Below are 22,519 nucleotides of genomic sequence, written 5' to 3'. Positions count from 1 at the left end.
CAATCTTGACCCAGTGTTACTGAGTGTTCGCCAGTCGCAATAAATCACTCGCACAGGTGCCCAAGGAGCCTGTGTGCCAGGTTTGAAGTTCTGTTCTGCCTAGGACGGGGCACCCTGCATAACCCACCCTGCACCCCACCACCTGGGCTGTGACATGCCAGAGGACGTTGCCAACAAGCTGTTTAAAACTGGGGTGAGGGGTAGCAAGGGCGCCCCCTTATACCAGGAGGGGGGTAGGAAGGGGCACTCAGGGCGCAGGTTGGGTGGGGCAGATTCAGACCCGGAATGGTTTCGTCCCTACATCCTGCAAATCTCAAAAGTTCCTCGTGACACCCCATAAGAACCCAGAGGGACAGACACGAATGAGCTTTCCGGGCAGCAGGTGACGGGCTAGATCCGACCCCAGAGATCGCCGGGAAGTTGAGGACAGAGACGGAGGAGGACTGGCCGTCACCGAGTGGCTACGGAGGGAGAGACCTACGACTCCAGGTGCCGGGGTTCCGCCCAGGACGCCGGCGCGGCTGGGAACCCGCAGAGTCCTGAGGTGGGCGGAGTCTCCAGGTGGGCGGGTCTCCAGGTGGGCGGGTCCCTACGAGAAGCGGTCTTTCCTAGGGAGGGCACCGCGCCCAGCAAGCGGCAGCACTCCAGGGGCATCGTGGGCAGAGCTGGCCGGGGTCGCGCCCCGCGCCCTCAGAGGGGCTCCAACTCCACCCAACCCCGTGGCTGGTGGCCCGACCCACCCCGCTCCTCTCCTCCCAGAGGCCCAGCCATTCCCTCCACCCCCTTTGGTCCTTGGCCACCCCTTTCCGCCGGGTTCCAGCTCCTGGCCACGCCCACTCAGAGGCCCCGCCCCATCCCATCCTGACCACGCCCCATGCCAGCCCTCAGCGGCCCAACTGCGCAGGCGCAGGCCCAGGTCCGTTTGAAAGCATGGCGCCGGCGGGCCCGCGGCTGGTGCTGAGCGAGGAGAAGATCTGGGAGAAGAGCGGCCTGTCGCCTCACCGCGACCTGGGTGCGTGGCGGCGGCCGGCCGGCCGGCGGGCGGGGGGCGCGGCTGAGGGCGCAAGCTTCCCACCAGAGGGTCAGGATCGGGCCAGAGGCCGGCACAGGGACCGAACGGTCAGAGGCCAGGGGCTGAGGGGTGGGGGTCCCCAGGGGCACGTGTGCCAAGGAGGGGGTGAGGTGGGGAGGGCTGGGCATGGGGGCCTGTGCGGGGAGAGGGGGGAGGTGGGAGGAGGTGGTTGGGAGGGGTGGGGAGCCTAACTGTAATTGTAGATTTCTCTGTTTCTCCTTTCACTCCGTGTGTGTTGAAGCCGTGCTATTTGTTGCAGACTATTGAGGATTTGTATGTCTTCTTGTTGGAGTGACTCTTGTAGTTAATACTTTGTTGAGACATCCACTTTATCTGATGTTAGTTTAGCCACTCCAGCTGTACTTTGGTGTTTGCAGGGCATATCTTTCCCCATCTATTTACTATTTTATCTTTTAACCTTCCTATATCGTTTTGTTTGAAATTAGTTTCTTGTAGATAGTGAACAGTTCATTCATTTTAATGCACTCTGACAATCTCTGTCTTTTATTGTGTGTTTAGACCATTTACACTTAATGTAATTATCAAGAGAGTAGGGCTTACCTATGCCATTTTATTATTTGTTTTCTGTTTGTTCTCTTTGTTTTTCTTGTGTTGTTTCCCTCTTCCTGCTTCCCCTGTGGTTTACTTGAATATTTTTAGTTTTCTATTTTGATTTGTCTTTTATATTTCTGAGCATATCTTTTTTTTAATATATTTTTTATTGATTTCAGAGAGGAAGGGAGAGGGAGGGAGAGATAGAAACATCTCTGGTGAGAGAGCGAGAATCATTGGTGAGAGAGGATCATTGATCTGCTGTCTCCTGCTCGCCTCACACTGGGGATCGAGCCCGAAACAGGGTATGTGCCCTGTCGGGAATCTAACTGTGACCTCCTGGTTCCTGGTCCAGAGGGTGATGCTCACCCACTGAGCTATGCCAGCCGGGCTGAGCATATCTTTCTGTGTAGTGTTTTTAGTGTGGAACATAAGCCGAAACTTTATATGCAATTCTTGTTTTTGAGATTATGATATCTCGATTTTATGAGGATTTCTTTTCAATTAAAAAAATAATGTTAAAATCTCACAATTTTCTTTTCTTAGCTGAACTTCAGTCATTATCTATTCCTGGAACTTATCAAGAAAAGATTACTCACCTAGGAAATTCTTTGATGAGTTTAACAGGTCTAAAATCTTTAGATCTCTCACGAAACTCCTTGGTTAGTCTGGAGGTAAGTTTTAGGTTTGTGTCGTCTTTTTTTTTCTTTTTAAGGAGGAAGTTGGAAGAGGTTGTTTTATTTATTTATTTATTTAATCCCCAGCCGAGAATATGCTTAGAGAGAGGGAAGGAGAGAGAGAGAGACAGAGAGAGAGAAACATCGATGTGAGAGAGAAACATTGGTCAGTTGCCCTTCGTATGCTCCCTGACTGGGGATCAAACCTGCAATCCAGGTATTTGCTTTGACCTGGAATCGAACTGACAACCTTTCGGTGCATGGGATAATGTTAAACCATCTGAGCCATTCTGGTGGGGCTAAGTTTGTTTTTTAAAGGAAAATTTATTGCTATTAATAGCAGTGGAAACTATAATTAAAAATGCAATGTTTTATAAATATGTCTATAATACTTGTAAACTGTATACTTAACAATGATTTAAGTGTGCGGTTGTTTTTCTGTGTTTACTATGAACTATATTTCTTATGCATCGCATTACATCTTTACTACTTTGCCAGCCAAAAGTTGTAACTCTCTGATGAAGACCGTTGTATCTTTAAAGGGATAAAATAAAGCCCAAAAGACTTATGTGTGTGTGCCCATCCCTCTCCATCCCACTATCAGCTGTGTTTTTCTTCATCCACTTTCTGCACTGCACTTCTGTTTATAGTCTGCCTCTCGGTGGCTGCAGGCCTTTGAATGGCAGGGCCACTAGTGCAGTCTCGCTGCAGGGGGTCTGACCTAGCAGGGGCTCATTCCTGATGAGTGAGTGAGAAGTTACTCAGGTGATGGCAAATGATGTGTATATAGAGAGGGGTTCTTGCCTGAAAGAAAGGCAGGACATCACTGCCCTGGATCATGGTACTTTCAGCGCCCCTGACATGGGGGTCAGGAGTCTGCTCAGAGTTGGAGGCGAGTTACAATCCAGGTTGCACCCAGTGCTGGCTCATCTTTCAGCCTCCAATCCTCAGTTTTCTAATCTGTGAAATGGGAGCAGTAGTAGGGCTTACCCTGTAGGGTTGTGTGCAATGGGATGAAGTTATTTGTGTAAATCACATAGCGTGGTAACTGCCAGCTGTCCTTAGTAGTCACAACTGTTGCGAACCTCCCTGAACAGTCATATCACTGTGTGCAGGACAGAAATTGATAGACAAGAACACATTTCATCTTTATGTTCTTCCTATAACATTATAAGTTCATTTATTAAGTTGGTTGATCACTTCCTACTGGTGGCCCATTTTTCTATGTGTTTATTTTTAAAAAGCATAAACTCATTCAGCATTGTGTCCTGTTAACAGGGCATTCAGTACCTGGTTGCATTGGAAAGCCTCAATCTCTACTACAACTGCATTTCCTCGCTAGCAGAAGTGTTCCGGCTCCACTGCTTGACTGAGCTCACGGACGTGGACTTCCGACTGAACCCGGTGGTGAAGAATGAGTCTGATTACCGCCTCTTTGTTGTGCACATGCTCCCGAAGCTCAGGCAGCTGGGTAGGTGTGGTGTGCTCACACCCTTGCTCAGTAGAGCCCTGACTGGTGTTTGGTACTGTCAGATCCATCGCACTGTTGATCTCCCTGAAAAGGGAAGTTACTTTCTACTCTGATGGCATGAGTCCCTGTATTACAAGATGGGTCTTGTAGGAGAGCCGCCTGGGAAGGTGCCAGGGAGCCCCATGGCCAGAGAGAATTGCCGGGACACCAGGAGCACCGGCATGGGCTGTACTGCTCAGACTCATTCTGGCTTTGCTGTCTAGCTGTTTGACTTGGGCCTGTTCCTGAACTTCTGGTGCCCTGTTTCCATGCATGGCCCCTGGGCATCGTCTCAGGCCCAGGTGGACGGCTGGATTCTACTGGCTTTTCATCTACCTGGAGAAATCCAGGACTAGAAGTTCATTGTGCCACACCCTCCCCCAGGTGACCGGGATGAGAGAGGGTGTTCCGTTGGCAGGTACTGCCACCATTTAGGCTTATTAACCCATGTCTCTAAAAAAATGGATCTCTGTGACAGCCTCACAGGCAGAGCTTGCAGGTTGCCAACTGGACAAGTCCATTTGGGAGAATCACACCCAGGGAAGCCACATTAATGCCTTCCCACCTGCCTCACCACTTACCAGGATGGGTCTTTGCCCTGAGCAGTGAGGCCACTGGCGCTTCTGATGCTCCCTCTCGGTGCACTTCAAGGCGGGGAGAGCTGGAGCATGCGTCCAGGATGCACTGACATGCAGGTCACGGGGAAGGGAGGGAGGGGGCCTCAGACCCTTAGTCTCTTGTGTGAAGGGCGGTGGTAAGTGCTGGGTAGCTGTGGTGCCGGAATATCTGATTGAAGGGTGTGGTCATGTACCCCAGTGATCACAGCATGTCCTCAATCTGCAGGCCCATTCACTTCTCGGCGAGGCTGGGCATGCATTTGAGGCATCTCCATCTCCTGGGTTCTGACCTAATGACACCAAAGTGAGACCCACATCAGACCAGCATTTGTCAGGGAAGACATTGCTCTACCACTATCCCTGTGGTAAATACTGAGCTGCAGGCAGACCACTGCCACTGTCCTGTCACTTCCAACCAGTGTCTGTAGAAACCCATGTTCTGCATCTCTTGGCTGTGAGTGAATGTATGCACATCGCAACAGCGCGTGCGTGTCAGCTTATCCCCTAGTCCCCTCTCTGCACGGCCTGGGCCTGGGAGCAGGGCTGGGCTGTGGGTATGAGTAACTGACCCCCAAAGGGTCAAACCTACTTAGAATTTCAATGTTTCATTTTAGTTTTTAGATATTTGGGAGGAATAAGTGCTTCTGTTCTAACTTTTGACTTTAAGTAACTTATAAATAGTTGAATTTGGCTCTTTTTCAGAAGCGTTACAATTCTTATGGGAAATTTTTGCAATCTTCAGTCTTAAATCATTTGTTATAAAAGTTTTAGGTTCAGAATTGTCTAATGTTAGTATAGAGAAGGGAAATGAGAGTCTTGCCATGTGGGAAAGATATTTTCAGACATGAAAAAGGAACATAATTGAAACTCAAAGTCATCGCAGGCCTGGGAGTGGCTGAGCAGAGGCCTCAGGCCAGAGCACACATGTGGGGACAGTTTATACTTATCTCTCTGTCTCCCAGTCCTGAGGATCCACACACACAGCTAGGCTGTCTTCTCTCCAGTGTGTTCAGAAACCTCACACCAGAGATTCTTAGTGCGCTCAGTGTGGTTCGAGAACCTCGTGCAGCACCCAAAATGTACCTTGATGGGAGGGAGCCCAGGAGGATGTGCGTGTGTGAACTTGGCTGTGTATTTCTTTTCCTGCGGCAGTAGCCTGCCTCCAAAGCATTGTCTGAGGAGTGAGCTTTGTGGGAGCAGGGCAGCCCTCTTGCAATCAGCACCCAGCATCCCTGAGAAACCGCGTGTAGCCACCAGAGCCCAGCATCCCTTTACTGGGTCTACTCAGGGCTTATGGGGGACGCTGTGGCGGGGTCAGCCCCGAGGGGACAGAAGGCCCGGAACAAGTGGGGGCAGCCGGTCACATGTGGTGCACTGCAGGGCGGGATGGGGTGCCGGAAGGTGCACCTGCTTCACAGTGGTGCTTGCTGGTTTCTCTGGCGTCTCTCCCCAGATGACCGTCCCGTGAGAGAGAGCGAGCGGAAGGCATCCCAGTTGCATTTTGCTTCAGAGGAATCACTCGACTCCACACAAAGCCTCCCAGCTGTTTGCAGAGGTGGAAGGTATGGACACGAGTGGTGCTCAGGCTTATCTATTCATAGAATGACTGAGTAAAGGATATAAAGCTGTGTATTAACTCACACATGTAAATGTTTCTGTGCTCTGATCGCCACTTAAAGGGCAGACATGCAGGAAAAGGAACAATGCCCGATACCAGCTGGGACTCAAGGAGACAGTGGGACAGAGTCTCTCTCTCTGTTGTCCACATTTTCTGTACATTATTTTTTAATGTTGAAATGTTTATTAAACTAATACATGTAAAATAAATAGCACAGAAGACTTGTGATGAGAAGCAACAGTCCCCTTTCCCCACTGCCCGGCTCACTCCTCAGAGCAGCCACTTTCATTCACTTCTGTGATTGTCTCTGCTTCCTTCCTCGTCCCCGGACAATACACATTAGTTGCCATTTTTGGGTGTGCACACTTGAAGCAGGACCTGACAGCTGCCATAGCCCCTCCCCACCCGTGGTGACAGTTTGTGGACTATGCCCTCCTGTATTCTCAGCTCAGTGCCCTGTGGCCAGTGCTCAAGGCTCTGCTCTGGTGGGGCTGTGGGAGCAGGTGCCCATCTGTGCCCGTCTGTGCCTTCCCCCTCCTGCCATCTGCATCTTTATGTTTAATTTTAGATTGTCAGGGTCGATAGTATTTAAATGTTCTAAAGCCATAAAGAGTCTTCATGCTTTGTGTATGGTTGATTCTAAAGGCAAAAGTCAATAAACTGTTTACATTTCTTATAATGTGCTAGGATTATTCACTCCTTGTACATCATTTTGTTTTGTCTGAAGTTTTTAATAGGTATTTTTTCTTCTTGCATTATATGCCTTAGCTTATTTATAAATCCCTTATATGTAGAGGTCAGCCAACTTTTTTTGTAAAGAGCTGGAGAGTTAATATTTTTATTAAATTAAATTAATTTATTTGAAAGTAATTTATGAATTTTTTTTTCTATTTCCAACTTTTAGGGAAAGAATCAAATGATCTCTCCACCCCGACAAAAAGAATTCTTGCTTATTTCTTTTTTTTTTCTAACACTTTATCATTTTTTATTACTGTTGATCTACATTATTATTTTAGTTTCAGGTATACATCCCAGTTATTAGACATTACATAACTTACTGAGTGATCATCCCAATAATCTCACACACATCTGACACCATACTTTTGTTCTTTTTTTTTTTTTTTAATATATTTTATTGATTTTTTACAGAAAGGAAGGGAGAGGGATAGAGAGTTAGAAACATCGATGAGAGAGAAACATCGATCAGCTGCCTCCTGCACACTCCCTACTGGGGATGTGCCCGCAACCAAGGTACATGCCCTTGACTGGAATCGAACCTGGGACCCTTGAGTCTGCAGGTTGACGCTCTATCCACTGAACCAAACCGGTTAGGGCATACTTTTTGTTCTTGAACAAACCCTAGTGGGACTCTGCACATGCTGGATGGTGTGATGACATCACACACCCTTGCTTTCCATCACCAGTTGTCCTGCTGGGTCCCTCCTCGACCTCACTTTAGTAGAGGCACAAGAGCCATTTCCCGCAGATACACCAGCTGCTCTTCCCAAGAGCTCTTCGCACTCGTGTCCCCACACAGGGTCTGCTCGGGTTGGAGCGACAGCAATGAGTTGGCTTTTCTTTGCAGGCTGCACCACTCCAGAGTTAAGTGCACTGACCCCTCAGCCAAGAAGTGCTTAGTCATGGATGCGGATGACGAGGCCGTCCTGAACCTCATTGCCGAGTGTGAGTGGGACTTGAGCAACCCTCCTAGGAGTACAAGTTCCAGCCAGAAGGAGCAAGAGGATGACTTCCATAGTTCCCAAGGTACACTGCTCCACCCGAAGGCCCAGCGGGCCCAGCTTGCTCTGGGCACAGTTGTACTTTTTAGGAAGCTTACCTTTAAATGTATAGCCTTCAAGAAGTCCTGCGAACTTGTAAATATCAGTAATTTGGATTACAGAATTATAAAAGAAAAAAGTCATGTATTTAAGTCGAGTATAGTCATATACTACATGGTGGTTTAAATTGTATTCTTCCTCAGATCAATTCCAATTGTAGGGAGGAGGTAAAAGGTCCAAGTGGGCAAGGAGATAGCATGTCCTGTGGCAAGTGGAACGGGCGTCTGTGTCAGCCACAAGGGGGTGTTCACTTAGCGTCAGGGAGCGCTTAGAGCTCGGGCTGCGGCTTAGAACTTTAAACCTGGCGAGCTCATTGTGAAGCCTTCCAGTGCATGTGTGAAGGTCATTACTGTGCCAGGGACTCTTTCCCACTTGGACTTTTGTAGAAGCTTTGGCACCATTTCTTCCTCCATTATGAGTTTCTGAGAGCTTTCATGAAGACGACAAAAGGCTGAGGTGTAAGTTTGGGCTGAAATCCCAGGATTCACCTGCTGGCACAAAGACATCTGCTCTTTGGGTATCCTCGCCAGCTCTTAGAGTTTCAGTCTTTTTTATTCTGGCTGTTCTTCTGAGTAAATATTAATATTTAATTGTGGTTTTAATTTGTATTTCAATAAAGTCCAGTTTATCCGTTTTTTCTTTATATGATTGGTGCTTTTTTTGTGCCCTGAAAAAAAAAATCTTTGTCCCATGCTCGTGAAGATTTTCTCCTGTGGAAGTGTAGATGTCCTCAGGTTCCAGTGTTCAGGTCTGTGCTCCTCCACGCTTAGAGTGGATTTGTGACCGTGGTGAGCGATGGGTCAGGTTGTCTCCCCCTCACCCCCACCCCATATATCCAGTTGTGCTAGTGCCATTTGTTGAAAATACTGTGTTTTGTCTCATTTAATAACCCTGACACATTTGTTAATTCCGTTAACCTGAGTCTCTCTCTGGGTTCTGGATGCTGTTTTATCTGTCATCATGTCTGTCTTTGTATCGATGCCGCACTGTCTTGACTCCTGTTAGCACTGTTTGCAGTGACTGCTAGACTCACTACAGGTTTGGTGGTTGCATTATTAACCCACTCAGTCATCTTTTTCTTATTTAATTGATACACTCAATAGATATAATACACTGCCAGAAGCTTAAAATGTAATTTTTAATGAACTAAAACTTTTAAAATGTTCTTTAATAAAATAGAATCCAGACATCTATTGAGTCCTCACTTAGTCCAGCACCAGTGTGGGGACTCCATAAAGAAGGGCCATGAGAAGAGAAAAGGCAGCTCCAGAGGATGTTGTCCAGAAAAGAGGCTTCAGAACCAGTACTGTGGAGAGCTCCCACCCCAGCAGGGAGACCAGCCCGAGGCCTGCTGCTCCTTCGGACATCATGTGCACTTCCTCCCACACCCAGGTAATCTCACGCAACAACCGCCGTTGGCTCCTTCTTAATCATGTCTATTTCTCCTGTTCTCTTTCTTTATTTCTAAAATGTCTTAGGAAAGAACCTTATACATTGAAATTTAGAATACAGCCACCCTGGCCGGATGGTTCAGTTGGTTGGAGCGTCCCCTCCTACGATTCCCCATCAGTGGGGTTACAGCGTCCTCCCCGCCCCGCCCCCCCCGACTCCACCCCTTCTCTCTCTCTCTCTCCCCCTTCCTTCTCTAAAAATCAATGGAAACATATCCTTGGGTAAGGATAAAAAAATTTAGAATATTCATATTTCAGATTCCTAGTTTGTGAATTCTTTGTTGCTTTTCTCTACACATACACACACACACCATACACACATACTTTTTCTCCCTCTCCCTCTCTCTCACTCACACACGTACAATTTCTTATAAATGCATGGGCCCAAGTTATGACAATAGCTGTATTTTAAAAATTAACGATGAAGAAAATAAGTTGAGAGTGTTGTGTGCACACATGTGACAAAAATGTCAGAAAACTTCCCAATATGAGTGAACCTAGCACCTTCCTGAGGCTTGTTCAGGTGAGTTCTTCAGAGTTGGGGTGGGTTGTGGTGATGACCTGCCCAGGTTGCCTGTGGCCACTGCAGAGCAGGGTGTAGTGCTGAGTCCAGGTAACACACACCCTATTATATTCTCTACTTTCATTGTCCTGGTTGCTTTTACCCTATATCCTGAGGCTTCATAATGATGCTGTGGTGTATGGGTGCACAGGACCTCCATTTCTGTTGATGGTCAGAATTCATCATTTCACCTTTGTTCACAAGGTGCATGTGCTTGACCTTTAGACCTCTTTATTGACCCGTAGTCCTTGTGAATTCCCAGAGTGAACACAGAAAGGCTGCCACGGCAGAATAAGGAAGTTTCATATCTACATCATCCAGACCCCCAAAGTCAGCACTGACCACATTTGCTCTGTTGTACGCTTGCCCCGCCCTGTGTACATGTGTATGTGCATGTTTCTGTGTGTGCATGTACATGTGTGCATGTATCGATGTATGTGTGTCCTTATGTATGTACGCACACACTCTCTTTGTCAGCAGATGTGGAGCCATGTCCCCTGAGGTAGGGAGGGTCCCAGGTACTAAAGTTAACAGAATCTCCTAAAGGAACAAATTGTTCAGTCCTCTTCTAATTTCCAAAATTTTAGGTTTTTACTCATCTTTGTTATACATAATTCTGGCAAGAAAACATATAATCATCTGTCAATTAATTTGTTAAAGTTATTACTTCAGTCTTGTCACTCTGATGGATTTTCCTTATGTGCACACATGCACACACACAGTGCGTGCACAGGTACCCCTGTGCCCAGAGAACTTGGTCTGATGAGGGTTGTGTTCTCCCCTCTGTTATAGACTGCATAGACGTTGAGAACTCAACCTCCACTTCTCAGACGACTAGTTTGTCAACACAAAAGGTGTTAAATCCTTTGCCTGGTCTTGAAAAGTACAGGAAGCGGAGAATGCCTGGAGGGAGATTCCAGGCGCCTGCAGACCAGGAATGTCTCAGCTGCCTGGAGGAGAGTCTGAGCAGGCAGAACGGCTCTGAGAGCAGGAGCGAGAGGACCTGTTCTCACCTGGAGGCGCCTGAGTCTGAAGAGCAGAGGCCCCACAGCACGAGTGGTGCCAGGGAGGTGAGCAGAGAGCTGAGGGTGACTGGATGTTCTAGCTGAGGGGCTGCTGTCTTTGGTAACACCATGTCTTCTATTTTCAGCATTAACTGTGATCCCAAGATAAATACAGCTCTTAAATGCACTTTTCCTTGGTGTTTGTCACCTCTCTATTTTGCTAGAAATGTGCTTCCATGCACTGGGACCCAGACATGGCAGGCTGGCTCCCGGCTGGTCACTGCAGGCTGTGGGTCAGAGTGTGCTTTCACAGAGGGCCTGCTGTCATCCATTCTTACATGCAGTCTCTCACTGTCCGGGCTGAGGGAAGGAAGGAAAATGGGATGTGTTGAGGCCTTTCCTGTCTGCCAGGGGACAGCACCAGGGGCAGAGCTGCGTCGCAGACTTGCATACTCGCTGTGGGGCTGGGACTTTATAGGAGGGGGTGCTGCCCAGGGCTCCCTCTCCTCTCGGCTCAGCTATGACCTCATGGTGGTCGTCCTTATGGAAAGGGCACAGCCCGTGCTCCTCATGTGTGTGACTGCTCTGTGTCCACCCTGAAGACCCTGGCTCTGTACTCATGCCTTTCACCCTGGCCCAGTGTCCGGATTCAGCTTCTGATGGAGGTGTTTGTGCCGAACACTCACTGGGCTGGTCTCAGCCTCAGTTCTAGGCAGCAAGGTGCCAGGCCTTAGTGCTACCATGCTGACCAGTTAAAGGATACTAGAGGTCTGGTGCATGAATTCATGCACAGGTGGGGTCCCTTGGCCTGGCCGGCAATCGAGGCCTATGGGGCCAAGGGGAAGGGCCATGGGAGTTGGCTGTGGGAGCTCACTGACCACCAGGGGGCAGCTCCTGCATTGAGCATCTGCCCCCTGGTGGTCAGTGCATGTCATAGCGACTGGTCAACCAGTTGTTCTGGTCATTCCGGTCATTCCGGTCGTACAATCTTAACAGTCACTTGGGCTTTTATATATAGAGATGGGCTGTCCCGCCCCTGGTGTGAACTTGGGCCGAGCAGTGCTCCCTTGGCATGTGGTGTTAAAAGCCTTGTGTTTCAGGAGCTGAAATCCTGTGTCATGGTTTTGCTTCCATTGCAGGTGTCTCCCAAACTGCTCTCAGCTGTGCCACCTGGGAAGGCCATCCTGGGGGTGGCGCTCCTAGAATCACTCCTTGACCTTGTGGACAGGTACTGGAGTGGCTGCAAGTCCCTGCATAGCAACGAGGTGTTCCTGGGTGAGTTGGGAAGGGACAATCAGCTCATAGGTTCAGAGGCACGTGCAGGCCCACCCTTTGGGTAGCATTGTGTTAGTGGGTACTTGCTCTCCTATGGGGTTCTGGGTTCCTCACATGCTGCACCCTCCTCATCAGCTGTTACTGTGGCTGCTGCACTGCAGGGAGCACCCTGACAGTGTCCTCTCAGTAACTGGGGGCTCCCCTAAGGTGTAGCTTTTGGTTTTCCCAGCCACTGGCTCTGGTGTTTGGGCAGATGCCTCATTGCCTGGTTTTGTCGGAAGTGCCATTCACAGGTATTTGGTTCTCATGGCTTTGTTTTCACGTGGGGATTTGGAGAGGTTAAAAAGCTGCTACTGTCTTCTTCGAACTGGTATTTGCCGAGATTTTGATGGAAATTAAATTTTGATGGAAATGACTGAGGTCCAGGAGGATGGCCCCTCCCCTGAGAGGACTTTGGTTTGCTTCCATCTGATGCCTGGGTGCAAGAGCACATTGGGGACCCGTCACCCAGAGTTAGAATGTGAACCAGGGTGCTGCATCCCCAGTGAGACACCTCTTTCCTCCTCAGTCTGCGGTGCAATGTTCAGTGTCCCAATGGGAGTGGGGACCTGCCAGCTCTCTCCTTTCAGGGAGATCCTGGGCCCTGCTTGAAGCTGCCATCCTAGCCACACCAGAGACTCGTGAGCATTTCAGAATCAGGATGCCCCAAGAATGCTGATCCCATAAATCCATACCCTCTCGGGGTAGCAGCAGGGCTGTTGAAGAGAGTGTGGTGGGCTGCTAGGGCATTCAGCCCAATCATCCTAGTGGTAGCCTTCTCCTGAGGGGTACCTTTCTCAAGAACAAAACTTTTTTCTGCTCTTTTCTGCCTCTCATGCTTGACTGGATGTAAAACAGCCTGAGTGAAGGTAATGTCAGTGGTACTTTCGTCCCTTTGCCAGTCGCCATGCCTATCTGTGTTTTTAAGGCATGTAGTGTGTGTTATTCAAAATGTATTGAACATATTTTGTTTACACATTCTTTTGGCATAAATGCAATAATAATACTTGATTTTTACTTCTAGCTCAGGCAAGACATGTTTTGTCATCTGTTCAAGATTTTACAGCAACTCAGGACAGTTCGACAACTACGAGTGAAGAAATTAACTACCTGACTCTTGAAAATAAATCTTTACAAAATCACCTTGTTGAACAACAGCAACAATATAGTGAGAAGATGAGTGAGGTTGTGTCGGAGCTCAATAATACTCGGAAAGAGATGGTGAGCCACACCCCTTGCGTTTCCTTTTCACAGATGGGGTAAAAACATTGTTTTGACTTCACAGAATGAGGGGAGATTCTCCATTCTGCACTTCCCCTTAGCTGCTGCCGGGCTACAGCACTGGGGCTCCTCTTCCCTTCCAGGATCACAAACCTTCCCCACAGGCTTTCCCCACCTGGGGGGACTCTGGCCTGACTTTGTATCACTCCCAGACCCCACAGCAACAGCAATTTGCAGATGGAAGCATCGCCACTTCGCCCAGCTCTACCTCTTTTGACTGGTTGCCTTCTCTTCTGAGAGAGGGTGAGTGGGAGAGACAAGAGAAGATGAAGCTGGGCTTAAAGTGGGGGTTTTGTGGCCCCATGTTCCCTGGCCCAGGTTCCCCAGACCTCTGAGGAGAGAGGTTCCAGTTAGCTGTGTGATCCTAGGGTTCCCGCTCCTGTCCTGCCTGCAATAGTCATAGGACCCCAGGTGTCCTGTTGGTCTTGAGGGAATTTCCACCACCAGGTGGCACCAAAGGGCAACAGAGCCAGCACAGCTGGGCCTATTAGCTGAGCCTAAGACTCCTGGCGGTTAGGGATGCCCTTGTCCTTTGTAACCTCACCATAAGACCATCACACTTAAATGTCTACATTAAAAAAGAAGAAAGATCTCAAATTTACAACCTAAATTTAAACCTTATAGAACTAGAAAAAGAAAAACAAAGTAAACCCAAAGTTGACAGAAGGAAGAAAATAAAGATCAGAGCAGAAATAGAAAATAGAAAAGCAATAGAAAAAATCAACAAAACTGAGTTGGGTTTTTGAAAAAATATATGTACAAAATCAACAAACCCTTAGCTAGACTAAGAAAAGTAAGAGAGAAGAATCAAAATCAGAAATGAAAGAGGAGACATTACAATATATGCCTCAGAAATAAGTAAACATCAGAAAGGACTATTATGAATGATTACATGCAAACACATTAGGTAACCTAGAAGAAATGGATAAATTCCTAGAAACATGCAACCTACCATGATTATATCAAGAAGAAATAAAACCTGAACAGACCAATAACAAATAAGGAGACTGAGCAGTAATCAAAAAGCTCCCAAAGAAGAAAAGCCCTGGACCAGATGGCCTCATGGCTGAGTTCTACCAAACATTGAAAGGAGAATTAATACAGAATCTTCTTAAACTCTTCCAAAAAATAGAAGTAGAGCTAATACTCTCAAACTCATTTTATGAAGCAGCATCACGTGGTTTCAAAGCCAGACAGACACCACAAGAAAGAAAATGACAGGCCAATATGTTTGATGAACACAGGTGTAAAACCCTCAGTAAAATACTAGAGAACTGAATTCAGCATTACGTCAAGAAGATTATTCACCATGATCAAATGGAATTTTCCCCTGGAATGCAAGGCTGGTTCAACGTATGCAAATTAACATACCACATTAACAGACTGAAGGATAAAAACCACACAATCATCTCAATGGGTGTAGAAAAAGCATTTGACAAAGTTCAACGTTAATTCATGATTAAGAAAAATAACCTCAAAAAAATAGGTAGATAAAGAACGTATGTATATACAACATGTATTCAGCCTTTTTTAAAAAAGGAAATCCTGCCATTTGCAACAACATGGATGGACCTCGGGTTAAGTGAAGTAAGTCAGGCCAAGCAAACTCCATGATCTCACTTCTATATGGAATATTAAAAAGTTGGAGGGAGGCTACTTGCCCAGGTGGACCATAAAGGCCTGAGTTCTGTCTGTACTTTTGCTGTGGCGACCATAGGGTTTTCCTGGAGGAGGTAGGGCTTGAGTAGCTAGCCACTACATCTGTTCCCCTCAGCACCAGCGCTGTGGGTCCTATTGAAGCATACCCCTCCCCAGGGAACATGGGAAGGTGGGTGCTCCCTTGTAAGCTGGACTACCCCTTTTCCTGTCCTCTCTGCTGACAGGGAAGATGCATGCTTACAGTCATGTGCCACACAACGACATTTCAATCAATGCCAGACTGCACATATGACAGTGATTCCATAAGATTATAATGAAGCTGAAAAGTTCCTATCACCTAGTGATGTCATTTCTGCCCTGACGTCATAGCACAAAAGTTGTAAAAATCACCAGGGCTGTGGTGATATGGGCAATGGCTTTAACCAGGGTGTGCCTGCGGATGACATTAGGGAGCTCCTAAAGGTGGTGCTGTGGGACCAACTACTGAGGAGTTGTTGGAACAGGAACAGGAATGCATAGCTGAAGAAGAAGCAAGAGAAAAGGAAGCTGCAGAAGTTGAAGAAGAACCCCCAAGAAAATTCACAGTGCAGGGTTAAGCAGAAGCTTTTGCAGACCTCAACAAGCTCCTTAAAAGGTTAGAAAACATGGGCCTTAACACCAAAACTTTTTCATTAATAGAATGCTCGTGGTGCATTTTCTGTTTACAAGCAAATTATGATGGAAAAAGGAAGCAGGCTGAGCAAACCACCATGGTCATACTTCTACAAAGAGTGATGTCCTCAAGTAGAGCCTCAGGCAGGTCCTTCAGGAGGTGTTCCAGAAGAAGGCATTGTTATCGTAGGACATTACAGCTCCATGCCTGTTATTGTCCCTGCAGACCTTGTGGGACAAGATGTGGAGGTGGACAACAGTGATACTGGTGATCCTGACCCTGTGTGGGCCTAATGTGTGAGTTTGTGTCGCAGTTTTTAACAAAAAAGATTAATAAATAAAAAAACAACATTTTTTGCAAAAAGGTCTATAGAATAAGGATATAAAGAAAAAACATTTTTATACAGCTGTATAGTGTGTTTGTGTTTTAAGCTAAGTGTTATTATGAGTAAGAAAGTTTTAAAAAATTTAAGTTTATAAAGTAAAAAAGTTATAGTAAGTTAAGGTTAATATACTATTGAAGGAAAACTATTTTTTGTAAATTAGTGTAGCCTAATGTACTGTGTTTATAAAGTCTACAGTTGTGTACAATAATGTCTTAGGCCATCACTAACCACTCACTCACTGACTCACCACAGCAACTTCCAGTCCTGCAGGCTCGGTTCATGGTAAGTGCCCTACACATGCATACCATGTTTTCTCTTTTTAAAAAAAATATTTTTATTGATTTCAGAGAGGCAGGGAGAGGGAGAGAGAGATAGACACATCAATGATAAGAGAGACTCATTGATTGGCTGCCTCCTGCCTGCCCCCCACTGGGGATCGAACCCACAACCCTGGGCATGTACCCTTGACCTGAATCGAACCTGGGACCCTTTGGTGCACCGAGCCAAACCAGCTAGGGCCCATGTTTTCTCTTTATACCATATTTTACTGGACCTTTTTTGTGTTTAGGTATGTTTAGACCCACAAATACTTACCATATGTTACAGTTGCCTGGATTATCCAGTACAGTAACATGCTCTACAGGCTTGTAGCCAGTGTACAGTGGGCTGTACCATCTAGGTTTGTGTACACAAAATGATGAAATAACGCATTTCTCAGAACATATCTCTGTTGTTATGTGACAAATGACTGTACAGCTTTTCACACTGATTCAGAATTCTGATATGTAAAAGGAAACTACTATCTGGTTATTTCAAAGGATTTTATTTAATTTTCTATGTGCATCTTCTTGAAATTGATTTGTCATTTTAAAATGTATTGTTCTGTGACCTTAGGATGACTTGAGGCAACATTTAGACAGATCTTTGGAGGAGAATAGTAGCTTAAAGTCTCTCTTGTGCAGCATGAAAAGAGAAGTGAAAAATGCAGATGCTTCAGCTGCGTTAAACTTGCAGATCACTGGTGAGTTTATGATCTGTTTGGGACCACTACTTGGTGAAATGTACGTGTTCAAACACTCATGAGGCTTATTTTAAATTATTACCAGAATTAATAACCAGCAAATAATGTAAAATGGGTATTGGAGCCCACACCCTTGGTTAGTCTGAGTTGCCTTGGCTCATGAATGATGCGCATGCTTGCCCATGGCACGCTCAGGTGTATTTGGAAGGAGAGCTGTGCCTGAGGGAGAGGCGCCTCCCCTGTGGGCTCCGACAGGTCCTCACTGCTCCAGTCCTTTGACTCCTTAGGAGCTCAGGGATCATCCCATGGCTGTGGCGCCATGGACCGTGGTGCCAGCCTGTCTGCCCCTGGCGTGTGCAGGGTACTAGCCTTCTGCTCAGCCTTGTCTGTCCCCAGCAGGCGCAGTGGCCTTTCTCCTTGATCACTGTACTTTCCAGACCCAGATCATTTTCATTTTCCTCTCTCCACTTCTTTGATTCTGTTTTGCCATTTTACAAAAAAAAAAGCCCACTCTCAGTATTTCAGGTTCAGATACTGGGCTTTAGAATGAGGAGGTGTTGGTGGTATCTGTTTTCCATGGTAACTTTCTCTGGGTGAAATGGGGTCTCTTGAAAGTTTTAATTTCACTGAAGAAGGACAGGTTGAGCATCTTTTCCCATTCCCACCTCTCAGGGATCCAAAAGCTTTTATTTAAAGATCCAGATAGTAGCTATTTCAAGGCCTTACATGTGGCCTCTGTCTCAAGTACTTACTGTGGCCTTTGTCACATGAATGCAGCCACAGAGAGTTGCCCTGGTCTGTCCTTGCCCATTGTGTTTACTGGGCTAGTTTATTGAGTGGCAAGAGTTGTTCACAGTCTTCTCTTTTTTTTAATTCTTTTTAAAGAGTAGTTTATTGATTTTGAGAGAGAGAGGGAGAGGGAGAGAAACATCAATGCAAGAGCACAATATGGTGCCTAAACCGGTTTGGCTCAGTGGATAGAGCGTCGGCCTGCGGACTGAAAGGTCCCAGGTTCGATTCCGGTCAAGGGCATGTACCTGGGTTGCAGGCACATCTCCCAGTGGGAGATGTGCAGGAGGCAGCTGATCGATGTTTCTCTCTCATCGATGTTTCTAACTCTCTCTCTCTCTCCCTTCCTCTCTGTAAAAAATCAATAAAATATATTTAAAAAAAAAAAAAAAAAAAAAAAGCACAATATGGATCAGCTGCCTCTTGCATGCCCCCCCAACCAGGTATAGAGCCCACAATCCTGGCATGTGCCCTTGACCAGGAATCTAACCAGCAGCCTCCTGGTGCACTGGACGATGCCCAACTAACTGAGCCACACTGACTAGGGCTGAATTTTTATTTTAAAACTTCCCCCTTTGTACCTTCTGTTTCTTTGAGATGTCATTGGCATGTTCACTGCTCTTGGGTTCCTTCTAGTTCAGCCTTCATTTTGCCTTCTTGCCTGAGCTCAGCCACCCCCTTTCTAACATTGTCTGATTCTGACTTTAGTTCATTCTGAAACTGTTGTGGTTTTGATCTGTTCTGGGTGTGGCTTTTGTTGTGCTCATACCATAACTTTTGTGGGGTTTGACCTCAGTACATCTCTATTGTTCATGGTGAAGTGAAGTCTGTTCTGAATTTCTAGAAGGAGCAGGGCAGACAGCTTCTCTAACTTCACAGATAAATATGGTGGCCTCCTTTGCCCTGGACCCCTCATCGTCTGTTTTTCTGCAGAATGGCCCTGTTCTAGGAGGGACTAGGCAGGTCAGCCCCAAGGGGTCATAGGTTGCTCCAGCCCCTCAGACCACACAGGACACCTCCCACTCCACCCCGGGTTCATCTCATTAGAGGAGGCTGAACCCCTCATGCCAGCCCTGTTACCTAGTTAGCATACTAGGATTTCCCAGGAAAACGGGACACTTGGAGGTGCTCCGTCCTCAGGTCAGCTGCCCCACTGCTGAGTGCACCCACACAGACGTGGACACCATGCAGGGCCGTGGCTGCCTCGTTAGGGGTCTTGAGGCTACCTGGTCACCAGGTGCTATAGTACTGTCTGTGGGGTTCTGGTCTTGTCATCTAGTTACTCTTGGTGTCAACTAGTGTAGAGTACTGTGCTCTGGCCCATGCCACCACTGCCCTCTTCCCAGAGGCTCAGCATGCCCTCCAGGGAGGTTTGGGTGGACACAGATTCTGAGTAAGGTTTTCTTGTCCAAGTGCAGGAGGGCGCCCTCCATCGCTGGGGTGATCTTTGTGAGAAGGACCCGCTGTCAGTGTTGGCATCCCTTTGCCCATTACCTTCCCGCACTGGCTTTCTCAGTGTCAGTCGTGTGGTTTGGCAGTGGCATGTCTACATGTGGAGTTATTTGCATCCTGGTTATCCTCAGTTTGGATTTAGGAGCCAATAAATAGTAAATTTATCCCCCGCACCCTCCTGCCTTGAGGAGGAAACCCAAAGAGAGGCAACACCCTATAGATGGAGTACAGGCACATGCTCTGTCATGGCTGGGCATGGGACCAGAGACCTGTGGCCACCCTGGGCTTCCAATGGCTGGCAGTTGCTTCTCCTGAAAGCCTCAGGTCCTCCCCTTGCCAGAGCTTGATGCTCTGTGGAAAAGAGGCCCTGAGGCTCACCTCTGTCATCACCCGGCCCTCCACACAGGGGTGGGTTCCTCAGGGATATCTGCAGGGCAGATCCCCGCAGCTTCAGCCCCGAGGAGGGAGCCAGAACTGGGTCCTGGGGTAGACATGGCTGGATGTGTTCACCCCTGCCTTTGAGTTCCTTACAAAAATTGATCTTTTCTAAGCTATATTCTTTTTCTTGTGTCCCAGGTCCAGTTTAAACTCGAATTGTTTTAATGTTCCAAATGTCTAAATGAATTTCACTAAATAGTACTACCTATTTTCTTTATCAGGGCTTCAAACAAATGTGAAGAGGCTCTCGGGTGAAATTGTGGAGTTGAAGCAGCACCTTGAACATTACGACAAGGTCCAGGAGCTCACGCAGATGCTGCAGGAGAGCCACAGGTGCGGGCGGGGAGGGGAGTGAGGCGTGGAGCCGAGGCAAGGGAGGGTCCAGGAGCTCACGCAGATGCTGCAGGAGAGCCACAGGTTCCGGGGTGGGGTTGGGGTGGGGGCTGTGGAGCTGAGCACTGGAGGGTGCAGGAGCAGCAGCTGCTGGTGGCCAGTGTTCTGGGCCCGCATGTGTTGCTGTGCTGACTTGGCACTTCCATGAGCTTTTCTTTCTGCTGCAGTATTCTGAGAGGTGAGGGGCATGTGAGTGATGGTGAGTGATGATGAGGGTCTGTGTTCCCTGAGAGGTGGGATTAAACTGAGACTAGATGGAGCAGCAGAAGGAAGGAAATGAGACACAGTCACGGTACAGGGAAGTGGCAGGCAAGGCAAGATCACTCCCTGGAGCCCTACGGCCCATCTGTGGCAGGTCACAAGGTATTGGCAGCGTGGGATTAATGTGGACAAGGCAGGGTGCAGAGCCTCTAAGTGCAGTGGAGTGGGGTTCACCAGGAGGTGTCCACTCTGAGCCTCCGCCTGGTCAGTGGCTGTTTCTGTGGTCCAAGCAAACAGGGCTGCCACCTGCATGGGGGGTTGTCAGTGGGGAGACCTGTGTGGAGAAAATAGCCCTGCTTTCGCCCATTTCTTGTGATGCCACAAATGTGCTTGAGTCATTGCTGACCAAGTGAGTAGCGCACTTTGGCAAAATACAACACCACTTTCTTTCTGAAGTCCCCTCTATAATTAAAAATGGTTAACAATATTTAAAAATGAGGACTTTTCAATTGCACTATTACACTGTTACAATGTCAGGATTTTTTAAAGGGTCCTTTATACTTGACTGGGAATTAGAAATACTTCAGTGTGGAGTCTTTTCTAGAATTAGAACATTGTTTTGCTGGCCATAGACTATGACAAGTCTTTTCAGTAAACTATGCATGGCCAGAGCATTGAGGGATCCATCTATTCATGCTGAGTTGGATTCATTTCATGGATGCCGCCAGTGCTTGCAGGGCAGGTGATGGCTGAGGGGTTGAGTCAGACTTGCCCTCTTCCCCACCCCCCTCCACCCCCCGCCCCCGTCTGGAGGCAAGGGGCAGATGGGTAGTCGCCAGGAGAGATCAGGAGGGGACAAGTTTGTGGGCCTGGGCATGGCTGGGGCATGTGGGGTCAACAGGCAGGCTTGGCCAGGTGAGAGAGGATGCTGCTGGAGAGGACAGCAGCAGAGCCGGGACATGGCTGCCCTGTGTTCTCTCCAGTTCCCTGGTCAGCACCAATGAGCACCTCCTGCAGGAGCTGGGCCAGGTGCGGGCTCAGCACAGGGCCGAGGTGGAGCAGCTACACTGGAGCTACAAGGAGCTCAAGAAGACCATGGCCCTGTTCCCAGTCAGCAGCACCCGCCTCAGTGGCTGCTCCTAAACCTGACCTTCCTGGTGTGGCGTGCACGTGTGTTTTCTTTACCTGGTGTACTTGTTGATGAGAGTTGTTTCTTCTGTTTGCAGTTATCTTGTGATTTCTGAAATGTAATCAGGGCCCACAGTTCAGTTTGCTAAAACATTCTAAAAAGACAGGATTAATCCAGGCCCTTCACATGTTTTGAGACAAAACACTGACATATTTTAAGACAAACAGTTTGTTAATTTTTCATCAAATGTCTTAAGATAAAAAAAAATCTTGCGTTTTTCTGCCTAATGTAAAAGGGAACTATGTATGATGATTAAAGAAAATAATTTATTGTATAATAAGCAGTTCTTATTTAATAAATGAATACATTGTTCTAAAAAGTGGCTCTTCATAAATTATAACTGATTTTATCATTGAATTCTTTTATAATACAAGCTATGTACCATGGTTGGTGAGCAGAAAAAAGTAAGTTCCAGGATTTAATAAAAGTAATATTTATGGTGTGGGAAATATAAAAAATAAAAACGTTTTGTAATATTAACATCCTACAGTACAAACATCTACCCATGCTCTGGCTCTCTTGCTTACAGTGTATTTCTGAAAATTATGTCATAACAAGGCATAAAATTAGATTTTTTAGTTTGAAAACTGTATCTTATGTAATATTCGCTTTCTTTGATAAAACAAGGTAATTTTTTAGAACAATGCTTAATTGATTGAGGAAGAAGAAAGGGCCTCGGAGAAGATGCTGTGTGTAGCTGTGTGGGTCAGGACTCTGGGGAAACCAGGGGGGCATCGAGTCTCCCCCATAGAGGGGTCTCTGGGCTTCAGCTGTCCTTCTATTCACCTGTCTGGTCACAGTTGTGTCCAGAAGCACCAGTTTTTATACTTAGCCGGAAAATGTG

At 47.2% G+C, this 22,519-nt stretch overlaps 1 protein-coding gene across 2 annotated transcripts; it reads left to right on the top strand.

Moving 5' to 3' along the window:
* The first annotated feature begins 836 nt into the window (after positions 1 to 836).
* Positions 837 to 22,403, top strand: CEP72 (centrosomal protein 72). Of its 2 annotated transcripts, none has more exons than XR_011471164.1 (12): positions 837 to 1,012; positions 2,171 to 2,298; positions 3,580 to 3,772; positions 5,882 to 5,990; positions 7,632 to 7,810; positions 9,064 to 9,276; positions 10,690 to 10,967; positions 12,041 to 12,176; positions 13,240 to 13,436; positions 17,155 to 17,213; positions 20,114 to 20,225; positions 21,470 to 21,525. XR_011471164.1 is itself a non-coding variant. In XM_070411991.1 (12 exons), the coding sequence occupies exons 1-12, from the start codon at positions 931 to 933 to the stop codon at positions 21,627 to 21,629; spliced, it is 1,914 nt and encodes a 637-aa protein (XP_070268092.1). In that variant the 5' UTR covers positions 838 to 930; the 3' UTR covers positions 21,630 to 22,403. The 2 variants fall into 2 exon arrangements, 1 of the variants encoding a protein (XP_070268092.1); XM_070411991.1 differs by having other exon boundaries at positions 838 to 1,012; positions 17,087 to 17,213; positions 21,470 to 22,403.
* The last annotated feature ends 116 nt before the right edge of the window (positions 22,404 to 22,519 follow it).

Source organism: Myotis yumanensis, unplaced genomic scaffold (genome assembly GCF_028538775.1).
Source record: "Myotis yumanensis isolate MYYU_CA2020_CCGP unplaced genomic scaffold, mMyoYum1.0.hap1 SCAF_4, whole genome shotgun sequence".
NCBI lineage: Eukaryota > Metazoa > Chordata > Mammalia > Chiroptera > Vespertilionidae > Myotis > Myotis yumanensis.
Note: the sequence above shows the minus strand (reverse complement) of the source record. Positions and strands in the feature narration are given on the sequence as shown.

Coding starts and splice junctions, on each gene's coding strand:
- CEP72 (XM_070411991.1), top strand. CDS start 931: ATGGCGCCGGCGGGCCCGCGGCTGGTGCTGAGCGAGGAGAAGATCTGG. Junction 13,437..17,086: donor ATAATACTCGGAAAGAGATG/GTGAGCCACACC, acceptor CTGTGACCTTAG/GATGACTTGAGGCAACATTT. Junction 17,214..20,113: donor GTTAAACTTGCAGATCACTG/GTGAGTTTATGA, acceptor TTTCTTTATCAG/GGCTTCAAACAAATGTGAAG.